Raw genomic sequence first — 12187 nt, 5'->3', positions numbered from 1 at the left:
TTCACTCAACCTGTCTCCACCCCCGACCCCCATCCCATTCCCTCAACCTGTCTCCACCCCCAACCCCCCATCCCATTCCCCCAACCTGTCTCCACCCCAACCCCCATCCCATTCCCCCAACCTGTCTCCACCTCCAACTCCCCATCCCATTCCCCCAACCTGTCTCCACCCCCAACCCCCATCCCATTCCCCCAACCTCTCTCCACCCCCAACCCCCATCCCATTCCCCCAACCTGTCTCCACCCCCAACCCCCCATCAGAATCCCCAAACCTGTCTCAACTACCAAGCCCCAATCCCATGCCCCTGCCCTGTCTCCACCCCCAACCCCCCATCCCATTCCCCAAACCTGTCTCACCTGCCAACCCCTCAACCTATTCCCCTAACCTGTCTTCACCCCCAACCCCCATCCCATTCCCCTAACCTGTCTCCACCCTCAACCCCCATCCCTTCCCCTAACCTGTCTCCAACCCCCATCCCATTCCCCTAACTTTCTCTACCCCAAACCCCCTATTCCATTCCCCCAACCTGTCTACACCCCCAAACCCCTCATCCCGTTCCCCTTACCTGTCTCCAACCTCAAAATCAAATAAAATCAAATGTATTTATATAGCCCTTCGTACATTTACTGATATCTCAAAGTGCTGGACAGAAACCCAGCCTAAAACCCCAAACAGCAAGCAATGCAGGTGTAGAAACACGGTGGCTTGGAAAAACTCCCTAGGAAAGCCCAAACCTAGGAAGAAACCTAGAGAGGAACCAGGCTATGAGGGGTGGCCAGTCATCCTCTGGCTGTGCCGGGTGGCAATTATAACAGAACATGGCCAAGATGTTCAAATGTTCATAAATGACCAGCATGGTCAAATAATAATAATCACAGTAGTTGTCGAGGGTGCAGCAAGTCAGCACCTCAGGAGTAAATGTCAGTTGGCTTTTTATAGCCGATCATTAAGAGTATCTCTACCACTCATGCTGTCTCTAGAGAGTTGAAAACAGCATGTCTGGGTCAGGTAGCACGTCCGGTGAACAGGTCAGGATTCCATAGCCGCAGGCAGAACAGTTGAAACTGGAGCAGCAGCACGGCCAGGTGGACTGGGGACAGCAAGGAGTGCTCATGCCAGGTAGTCCTGAGGCATGGTCCTAGGGCTCAGGTCCTCCACGAGAGAGAAAGAAAGAGAGAAAGAGAGAATTAGAGAGAGCATACTTAAATTCACACAGGACACCGGATAAGACAGGAGAAGTACTCCAGATATAACAAACTGACCCTAGCCCCCCGACACATAAACTACTGCAGCATAAATACTGGAGGCTGAGACAGGAGGGGTCAGGAGACACAGTGTCCCCATTCGAAGATACCCCCGGACAGGGCCAAACAGGAAGGATATAACCCCACCCACTTTGCCAAAGCACAGCCCCCACACCACTAGAGGGATATCTTTAACCACCAACTTACCATCCTGAGACAAGGCCGAGTATAGCCCACAAAGTCTGGGCTCAATAAGAGCGCGAAATTCAAAATACAAAAATCGTAATATTAAACATTCACAAACATACAAGTGTCTTACATCCTTTAAAAGCATAACCTCTTGTTAATCCAATCGCAGATTTCAAAAAGACTTTAGGTCAAAAGCATACCATGCGATTATCTGAGGACAGCGCCCCACACACAAAAGCATTAAACATTTTCCAAACCAGCAGAGGCGTCACAAAAGTCAGAAATAGCGATAAAATAAATCACTTACCTTTGAAGACCTTCCTCTGTTTGCAATCCCAAGGGTCCCAGCTACACAACAAATGGTAATTTTGTTCGATAAAGTCCTTCTTTATATCCCTACAAAGTCTGTTTAGTTGGCACGTTTGATTCAGTAATCCACCCATTCCACTCGTGCAACGTGCATACAAAGGAATCCCAAAAGTTACCAATAAACTTTGTCCAAACCAGTCAAACAACGTTTCTAATCAATCCTCAGGTATCCTAATATGTAAATAAACGATCAAATTTAAGACGGAATGTAGTATGTTCAATACCGGAGATAAATAACGAGGTGCGTGCCACAAGATTACGTTCAAAATGAGAGCCACCTTGAAAAACTACAATTACTAAGTCATTTTTCAAAAAATAAGCCTGAAACCCTTTCTGAATTTCTGAAGAATTTCTGAAGTTGATATCTAGTGGAAGCCATAGGAACTGCAATCTGGGAGGTATTCCTTTGAATCTCCCATTAACAAGCATTTAAATGAATAATTCATAATGGATTCTCCTTGGGTTTTTGGCTGCCATATCAGTTCTGTTATACTCACAGCCATTATTTTAACAGTTTTAGAAACTTCAGAGTGTTTTCTAATCTATCTAATTATATGCATATCCTAGCTTCTGGGCCTGAGTAACAGGCAGTTTACTTTGGGCACGTCATTCATCCGAATTTCCGAATACTGCCCCCTATCCCTAAAAAGTTAAAGAGTAACTGTATCCACTGGTGAATTGGGGGATCCTAGCTTCTGGGCCTGAGTAACAGGCAGTTTACTTTGGGCACGTCATTCATCCGAATTTCCGAATACTGCCCCATATCCCTAAAAAATTCAAGAGTAACTGTATCCACTGGTGAATTGGGGGAGAGTGAGGTGATTGCCATCTAAGAGAACATATTTTTTGCATCAGTGCTGCCTGAATCAAAAATCGAAATCAAATCAAATTGTATTCGTCACATGCGCTAAATACAACAGGTATAAACCTTACAGTGAAATGCTTACTTACAAGCCCTTAATTAACCAAAAATGTCATAAAAAACGTTTTAAGAAAGTATTTACTAAATAAACTGAAGTAAACAGTAAATAAATACAAATAAAAATGAAAAAAAGAAGAAAAAACAAAAATAACAAAGAATTAAAGAGCAACATAAAATAACAGTAGCAAGGTTATGTATATATATATATATATATATATATATAGGGTACTGGTCAGAGTCAATGTGCGGGTAGTCGAGGTAATTGAGGTAATATGTACATGTAGGTAGAGGTTAAGTGACTATGCATAGATAATAAATAAATTGGAAACATCATGCTTTGGGACCAGGACGACTGATCCGTGTAAAGGAAAGAATGAATAGGGCCATGTATCGTGAGATTTTGAGTGAAAACCTCCTTCCATCAGCAAGGGCATTGAAGATGAAACGTGGCTGGGTCTTTCACCATGACAGTGATCCCAAACACACCGCCCGGGCAATGAAGGAGTGGCTTTGTAAGAAACATTTCAAGGTCCCGGAGTGGCCTAGCCAGTCTCCAGATCTCAACCCCATAGAAAATCTTTGGAGTTGAAAGTCCGTATTGCCCAGCAACAGCCCCAAAACATCACTGCTCTAGAGGAGATCTGCATGGAGGAATGGTCCAAAATACCAGCAACAGTGTGTGAAAACCTTGTGAAGACTTACAGAAAACTTTTGACCTCTGTCATTGCCAACAAAGGGTATATAACAAAGTATTGAGATAAACTTTTGTTATTGACCAAATACTTATTTTCCACCATCATTTGCAAATAAATTCATTAAAAATCCTACAATGTGATTTTCTGGATTTGTATTTCTCATTTTGTCTGTCATATTTGAAGTGTACCTATGATGAAGATTACAGGCCTCTCTCATCTTTTTAAGTGGGAGAACTTGCACAATTGGTGGCTGACTAAATACTTTTTTTGCCCCACTGATTTAGGGGACACAATGAACACTTAGGAGTTGAGGCCAATTTCATCGTAAAATGTTTCCTTGGTGTTAAATACAGTCTGTGAACAAACCTAAAGTGTATAAATTGATGGTTCAGATTATGGGATGCCAAGGTCATATTTTTCCATATTCTGTTACAGTTAAAGGGTTGTTCAGATCCAATTAGATTTGTGGACCATCAGTTTTTAATGGCTAGAGACTATTGATGCTAACAGCGCAGCTCATCACTCACACATACCTATGTAATTAGATGCTTTTCATGCAGCTGTCCAGTCCTTTTCATCACATTTAGTGCTGCAGCTCAATCAGCAGCCAGGTCACCCGTGATACAAGTCAGTATTCAACATCCATCTTATTTTACAATGAAGGCTTACCCCTCCCCTAACCCTGAACAACGCTGGGCCAATTGTGCGCCGCCCTATGGAACTCCCGATCACAGCTGGTTGTGATACAGCCCAGTATCAAACCAGGTTCTATAGTGACGCCTCTATCACTGAGATGCAGTGCCTTAGACCGCTGCGCCACTTGGGAGCCTTGAAATGTTTGAGGACGACGGGAGATTATGTGGAAAACTGGCCACTAGGGGCAGCAGTGAGCGCTGTTACCTTCAAGTAGGTTTGGGTTTTGCTAGGGTGTTGTTGACGGGGATGCAGATGGGAGTAAGCATCTGCCTCTGAAGGTTCCAAAGGTTGAAATTTTGAATCCAGCATTTTAAGCCTATCCCAAACCTTAACCCTTACCTTAACTATTCAGAGTTAATGCATAACCTTAACTTTTCTGAGTTAATGCCTAAACTTAACCCTAAACTTAAAAATACAGAGTTAATGCCTAAACTTTTTAAATCCTTAAACAGTTTGAAATGTGACGTTTGCAACAACTTCGAAATTTGACAAACATGGATGAATGTCTAATTCTGACTTGAGACTGAGAGAGCTAGTTGCAATCAGACACAGGCTGTGATCAGCAGCTACAGGTGTCCACACCGTACAGTACAGTTCAGGGCCCTCGAGGCAATCAGTCTTCAAAGCCCCAAGAGACAACACAAACACACACACACACACACACACACACACACACACACACACACACACACACACACACACACACACACACACACACACACACACCCACCCCTGTACCCTCTGAACTCTTTTCCTGATAACCCCTTCCTGTCTTTCTCCATCTCTCTCTTCTTTTCCCCTCTCCCCTCGCTCCCTCCATCTCCACTGGGGAGAGTAGCCCTGGTCAGGAAGTGGAGAGGAACTTGTTCCTAACAAACACTTTGACCCCAGAGCTGTAGGAAACTGAACAGGATACTCCCTGAGAGCAGTATAGTGTGGCTCAGGTGCAGTCTGCAGCCATGCCCTGGTGTGTATGTGTGTGTGCAGCTGTATAATAGAGCAGAGCAGGATCCTCAGCCTACCGCTGTAAAGGTGGCCCTTGAGGCCCCCCTCTAAACGCCAGACTCCCTCCCACTCCATTCCGATTCCCCCAGGACCTCTAATCATCCCTGCAGATTAACGGCCTGCCTAGCCCTCTGAGCCGGCCAAGAGCTGACTACAGCCAGGACGCTGTCGGCTGTAAATCAATCAAACCGCAATTAAACACACATTCTCACACATTCTCACACATTCTCACACACACACACACACACACACACACACACACACACACACACACACACACACACACACACACACACACACACACACACACACACACACACACACATAGTTACACACACGTAGGCATGCAAACACACATATACACACATTTTCCATCAGGCTGTCATGCTACACACACTGGCAGAAATGTCAGGAACACTTTCTCCTGCCAGGTTGCACACTCACACGGGCACACGTGTGCCAGGACATCACTAACACCCTCCTTCTCTCACTCTGTCCTTCTCTCTTTCCCTGTTCTCTCACTCTGTCCCTCTCGCTTTCCTTTTGTATCCCCTTCCCCTCCCTCTCCCGCTCTCTCTTCACCCTTCCTCTCTCTCTCTCTCTCTCTCTCTCTCTCTCTCTCTCTCTCTCTCTCTTTCTCTCACTCTCTATCGCGCTCTCTCAGCTCCCTCACTTCATCAACAGTTCCCTACCGGCCCATGAGAGGACCACGGCGCTGCAGATTGACAGCTACTTCCGTCAGGAGCTCATCTACAAACGCAACGAGCGAATGGCACGCCGCATCTCCGCCCTCATCCAGCGAAACCCCTCCCAGACCTTCTTCTTTGCTTTTGGTGCAGGTGAGTGGGGAGGTTTGGGAGGTCATGAGTCCAGGAAACCCTGATCTATGGTCACCTCTACAGATTAAGGGGAGGATTTAGGGATGGTAATCTGAACCTAGATCTGTGCCTATGGGCACTTCAATGGGACCCCATCTCTGGTGCTTACAGAAACTCTGTGTGTCTGTTTTTCAGCAGCACTGAAGCTTAGTGATGGGACAGAGTGAGCTGGAAGTGGCGGCAGGGTGGATGGGGGGACAGTAGTAAATGGTAGATGACCTTTCTTTATGGCCCAGTCAGAGGTGGGTTTTGTCAGCCAGAGCAGAGGAGACAGATGAAGTCAGGAGGCCATGTTCACAGTGCTCCCCTGCACCTCAGCCCTCCTTCAGCTGCCTCCAGCCACCAGTAAAGACTAATGGAGCGTAGAGCTGAGGAGAGGAACTTACAGTGATACACACCCCACATCTCAGTGGATGCAAGGAATGCTCACGGTTACAGTTGCGAGCGTGCATGTTTGTGTGTGTGTGTGTGTGTGTGTGTGTGTGTGTGCGCGTGTGCGTGTGTGTGTTTGCGCGTGTGCGTGAGTGCGTGTGTGTGTTTGTGTGTGTGTGTGTGCGTGATAGCACATGAGAAAGAGATATCAGTTTTGTGTCTAGTGAGTGTTTGTACCAATGTTAATGTGTGTTTATGGTGAACAATTGGTGAACAATTTTATCTAATTCACATGTTTGAAAGCAAAACTGGAGAAAGAGCAGGACAATAATAGTCTTCAATGGTTCCCAGATCTCTGGCATGAAGAAACATATGTAAAATACACTCACACACGCACACACACCCACACAAACGCAAAAGTACGTGCATGCACACACACACACACAGCTATAGTGCCAATTACCAGCAGTTCCTCCCAAATCCAGAAATTAAGGAACCATGAGCTGTTTGTTTCAATTAGCATTCCATGCTGATGCTGCTAATGTTTCCTGAATGGTGCATTGTGTCCTGTAGGAGAGGGGAGTGTGTGTGTGTGTGTGTGTGTGTGTGTGTGTGTGTGTGTGTGTGTGTGTGTGTGTGTGTGTGTGTGTGTGTGTGTGTGTGTGTGTGTGTGTGTGTGTGTGTGTGTGTGTGTGTGTGTGTGTGCGTGCATGTGTGCGTGTGTGCCTGTTTGTGTGTGTGTGTTTGTGTGTGCATGGGCATACTCTGTATGTGTATTAGGAGTAACTAGTTAATTTTCATCTAATTAATCCATGACCAGCATTCCAGTGAACCGGCAGAGGAAATAAGGCTTGATGAATCTGAAGATACATTCTTCCTTTATTAAAACGTGTTTTCATTGGGAACACAGAAACCCATGTGAACCACAGATAACAAGTGAACCAAAACCAGTCCTCCCAGCCAGAGCTAAGGAATGAGAGAGAGAGAGCAGTTTGGAGGAGTAGGGGGTTTAGTGGGGGAATAGGGGGTTTAATGGAGGAGTAGAGGGTTTAGTGGGGGAGTAGGGGGTTTAGTGGAGGAGTAGGGGGGTTAGTGGAGGAGTAGGGGTTCAGTGGGGGAGTAGGGGGTTTGGTGGAGGAATTGGGGGTTTAGTGGGGGAGTAGGGGTTTAGTGGAGGAGTAGGGGTTTAGTGGGGGAGTAGGGGGTTTAGTGGAGGAGTAGGAGTTTAGTGGGGGAGGGGGGTTTAGTGGAGGAGTAAGGGGGTTAGTGGAGGAGTAGGGGTTTGGTGGGGGAGTAGGGGGTTTAGTGGAGGAGTAGGGGTTTAGTGGGGGAGTAGGGGGTTTAGTGGAGGAGTAGGGGGTTTAGTGGGGGAGTAGGGGGTTTAGTGGGGGAGTAGGGGGTTTAGTGGAGGAGTAGGGGTTCTGTGTGTGGGGAGTAGGGGGTTTAGTGGAGGAGTAGGGGGGTTTAGTGGGGGAGTAGGGGGTTTAGTGGAGGAGTAGGGGTTCAGTAGGGGAGTAGGGGGTTTAGTGGAGGAGTAGGGGGTCAGTGGGGGAGTATGGGGGTTTAGAGGGGGAGTAGGGGGTTTAGTGGAGGAGTAGGGGGTTCAGTGGGGGAGTAGGGGGTTTAGTGGGGGAGTAGGGGGGTTTAGAGGGGGAGTAGGGGTTTAGTGTAGGGGGTTTAGTGGGGGAGTAGGGGGTTTAGTGGAGGAGTAGGGGTTCAGTGTGGGAGTAGGGGGTTTAGTGGGGGAGTAGGGGGTTTAGTGGAAGAGTAGGGGTTCAGTGGGGGATTAGGGGGTTTAGTGGAGGAGTAGGGGGTTCAGTGGGGGAGTAGGGGGTTTAGAGGGGGAGTAGGGGGTTCAGTGGAGGAGTAGGGGGTTCAGTGGGGGAGTAGGGGGTTTAGTGGGGGAGTAGGGGGTTCAGTGGGGGAGTTGGGGGTTTAGAGGGGAGTATGGCGTTTAGTGGAGGGGGTAGGGAGTTAGTGGGGGAATATGGAGTTTAGTGGGGGTAGGGAGTTTAGTGGGGGAATAGGGAGTTTAGTGGAGGAGTAGGGGGGTCAGTGGGGGAGTAGGGGGTTTAGAGAGGGAGTAGGGGTTAGTGGGAGAGTAGGGAGTTTTAGTGGGGGAGTAGTGAGTTTAGTGGGGGAGTAGGGAGTTTAGTGGGGGAGTAGGGGGGTTAATGGGGGAGTAGGGGGTTCAGTGGGGGCGTAGGGGGGTTTAGTGGGGGAGTAGGGGGTTTAGTGAGGAGGAGTAGGGGGGTTTAGTGCGGGAGTAGGGAGTTTAGTGGGGGAGTAGGGAGTTTAGTGGGGGAGTAGGGGGTTAGTGGGGGAGTAGGGGGTTAAGTGGGGGAGTATGGGGTTTAGAGGGGGAGTAGGGGGGTTTAGTGGGGGGTAGGGGGTTTAGTGGGGGAGTAGGGGGTTTAGTGGGGGAGTAGGGGGTTTAGTGGAGGAGTAGGGGTTTAGTGCGGGAGTACGGGGTTAAGTGGGGAAGTAGGGGTTCAGTGGGGAATTAGGGAGTTGAGTGGAGGAGTAGGGGGTTCAGTGGGGGAGTAGGGAGTTTAGTGGGGGAGTAGGGAGTTTAGTGGGGGAGTAGGGGGGTTAGTGGGGGAGTAGGGGGTTAAGTGGGGGAGTATGGGGTTTAGAGGGGGAGTAGGGGGTTTAGTGGGGGGGTAGGGGGTTTAGTGGGGGAGTAGGGGGTTTAGTGGGGGAGTAGGGGGTTTAGTGGAGGAGTAGGGGGTTTAGTGCGGGAGTACGGGGTTAAGTGGGGAAGTAGGGGTTCAGTGTGGGAGTAGGGGGTTTAGTGGGGGAGTAGGGGGTTTAGTGGAAGAGTAGGGGTTCAGTGGGGGAGTAGGGGGTTTAGTGGGGGAGTAGGGGGTTTAGATGGGGAGTAGGGGGTTCAGTGGAGGAGTAGGGGGGTTCAGTGGGGGAGTAGGGGGTTTAGAGGGGAGTATGGGTTAGTGGGAGAGTAGGGAGTTTTAGTGGGGGAGTAGGGAGTTTAGTGGGGGACTAGGGAGTTTAGTGGGGGAGTAGGGAGTTTAGTGGAGAAGTAGGGGGTCAGTGGGGGAGTAGGGGGTTTAGTGTAGGAGTAGGGGGTTCAGTGGGGGAGAGGGGGTTTAGGGGTTTTAGAGGGGGTCGGGGGTTCAGTGGAGGAGTAGGGGTTAGTGGGAGAGTAGGTAGTTTTAGTGGGGGAATAGGGAGTTTAGTGGGGGAGTAGGGGGGTTAGTGGGGGAGTAGGGAGTTTAGTGGGGGAGTAGGGGTTTAGTGGGGGAGTAGGGGGTTAAGTGGGGGAGTAGGAGGTTTAGAGGGGGAGTAGGGGGGTTTAGTGGGGGAATAGGGAGTTTAGTGGAGGAGTAGGGGGGTCAGTTGGGGAGTAGGGGGTTTAGAGGGGGAGTAGGGGTTAGTGGGAGAGTAGGGGGTTTAGTGGAGGAGTAGGGGGGTTTAGTGCGGGAGTACGGGGTTAAGTGGGGAAGTAGGGGTTCAGTGTGGGAGTAGGGGGGTTTAGTGGGGGAGTAGGGGGTTTAGTGGAAGAGTAGGGGTTCAGTGGGGGAGTAGGGGGTTTAGTGGGGGAGTAGGGGGGTTTAGATGGGGAGTAGGGGGTTCAGTGGAGGAGTAGGGGGTTCAGTGGGGGAGTAGGGGGTTTAGAGGGGGAGTAGGGGTTAGTGGGAGAGTAGGGAGTTTTAGTGGGGGAGTAGGGAGTTTAGTGGGGGACTAGGGAGTTTAGTGGGGGAGTAGGGAGTTTAGTGGAGAAGTAGGGGGTCAGTGGGGGAGTAGGGGGTTTAGTGTAGGAGTAGGGGGTTCAGTGGGGGAGTAGGGGTTTTTAGAGGGGGTCGGGGTTCAGTGGAGGAGTAGGGGTTAGTGGGAGAGTAGGTAGTTTTAGTGGGGGAATAGGGAGTTTAGTGGGGGAGTAGGGGGGTTAGTGGGGGAGTAGGGGAGTTTAGTGGGGGAGTAGGGGGGTTTAGTGGGGGAGTAGGGGGGTTAAGTGGGGGAGTAGGAGGTTTAGAGGGGGAGTAGGGGGTTTAGTGGGGGAATAGGGAGTTTAGTGGAGGAGTAGGGAGTTTAGTGGGGGACTAGGGAGTTTAGTGGGGGAGTAGGGAGTTTAGTGGAGAAGTAGGGGGTCAGTGGGGGAGTAGGGGGTTTAGTGTAGGAGTAGGGGGTTCAGTGGGGGAGTAGGGGTTTTAGAGGGGGTGGGGGTTCAGTGGAGGAGTAGGGGTTAGTGGGAGAGTAGGTAGTTTTAGTGGGGGAATAGGGAGTTTAGTGGGGAGTAGGGGGTTAGTGGGGGAGTAGGGAGTTTAGTGGGGGAGTAGGGGGGTTTAGTGGGGGAGTAGGGGGTTAAGTGGGGGAGTAGGAGGTTTAGAGGGGGAGTAGGGGGTTTAGTGGGGGAATAGGGAGTTTAGTGGAGGAGTAGGGGGGTCAGTTGGGGAGTAGGGGGTTTAGAGGGGGAGTAGGGGTTAGTGGGAGAGTAGGGAGTTTAGTGGGGGAGTAGGGAGTTTAGTGGGGGAGTAGGGGGGTTAGTGGGGGAGTAGGGGGTTCAGTGGGGGAGTAGGGGGTTTAGAAGGGGAGTAGGGAGTTTAGAGGGGGAGTAGGGGTTAGTGGGAGAGTAGGTAGTTTTAGTGGGGGAGTAGGGAGTTTAGTGGGGGAGTAGGGGGGTTAGTGGGGGAGTAAGGGGTTAAGTGGGGTAGTAGGGGTTCAGTGGGGGAGTAGGGGGTTTAGAGGGGGAGTCGGGGGTTCAGTGGAGGAGTAGTGGGTTCAGTGGGGGAGTAGGGGGTTTAGTGAGGGAGTAGGGGGTTTAGAGGGGGAGTAGGGAGTTTAGTGGGGGAGTAGGGGGGTTAGTGGAGGAGTAGGGGGTTCAGTGGGGGAGTAGTGGGTTCAGTGGGGGAGTTTGGGGTTTTAGAGGGGGAGTAGGGGGGTTAGAGGGGAAGTAGGGGGTTCAATGGAGGAGTAGGGGGTTCAGTGGGGGAGTAAGGAGTTTAGTGGTGGAGTAGGGGGGTTAGTGGGGGAGTAGGGGCTTCAGTGGGGGAGTAGGGGGTTTAGAAGGGGAGTAGGGGGTTTCGTGCGGGAGTAGGGGTTTTAGTCGGGGAGTAGGGGGTTCAGTGGGGGAGTAGGGGGTTTAGTGGAGGAGTTGGGGGTAGGGGGGTCAGTGGGGAGTAGGGGCTTAGAGGGGAGTAGGGGTTAGTGGGAGCGTAGGGAGTTTTAGTGGGGGAGTAGGGATTTTACTGGGGGACTAGGGAGTTTAATGGGGGAGTAGGGAGTTTAGTGGAGGAGTAGGGGGTTCAGTGGGGGAGTAGGGGGTTTAGTGGGGGAGTAGGGGGTTTAGTGGAGGAGTAGGGGTTCAGTGGGGGAGTAGGGGTTTAGAGGGGGAGTCGGGGGAGTAGGGGGTTCAGTGGGGGAGTAGGGGGTTTAGTGAGGGAGTAGGGGGTTTAGAGGGGGAGTCGGGGTTTAGTGGAAGGGGTAGGGAGTTTAGTGTGGGAATAGGGAGTTTAGTGGAGGAGTCGGGGGGTCAGTGGGGGAGTAGGGGGTTTAGAGCGGGAGTAGGGGTTAGTGGGAGAGTAGGGAGTTTTAGTGGGGGAGTAGGGAGTTTAGTGGGGGAGTAGGGAGTTCAGTGGGGGAGTAGGGGGTTTAGAAGCGGAGTAGGGGGTTTCGTGGGGGAGTAGGGGTTTTAGTTGGGGAGTAGGGGGTTTAGTGGGGGAGTAGGGGGTTTAGTGGAGGAGTAGGGGGTCAGTGGGGGAGTAGGGGATTTAGAGGGGGAGTAGGGGTTAGTGGGAGAGTAGGGTGTTTTAGTGGGGGAGTAGGGGGGTTAGTGGAAGAGTAGGTGGTTCAGTGGAG

At 50.4% G+C, this 12187-nt stretch overlaps 1 protein-coding gene across 1 annotated transcript in view; it reads left to right on the top strand.

Annotated features, from left to right (window-relative positions):
• Positions 1–12187, top strand: part of trabd2b (TraB domain containing 2B) — a 98524-nt gene that overhangs the window by 65394 nt on the left and 20943 nt on the right. Inside the window, exon 4 of the mRNA XM_064933203.1 lies at positions 5785–5959. Within this exon, the coding sequence (XP_064789275.1) occupies positions 5785–5959 (175 nt within the window). The remainder of the gene's footprint in view (positions 1–5784; positions 5960–12187) is intronic.

Source organism: Oncorhynchus masou, chromosome 24 (assembly GCF_036934945.1).
Source record: "Oncorhynchus masou masou isolate Uvic2021 chromosome 24, UVic_Omas_1.1, whole genome shotgun sequence".
NCBI classification, from domain to species: Eukaryota; Metazoa; Chordata; class Actinopteri; order Salmoniformes; family Salmonidae; genus Oncorhynchus; species Oncorhynchus masou.
The sequence above is the reverse complement of the archived record's forward strand: the minus strand, read 5'-3'. Positions and strand labels throughout refer to the sequence as shown.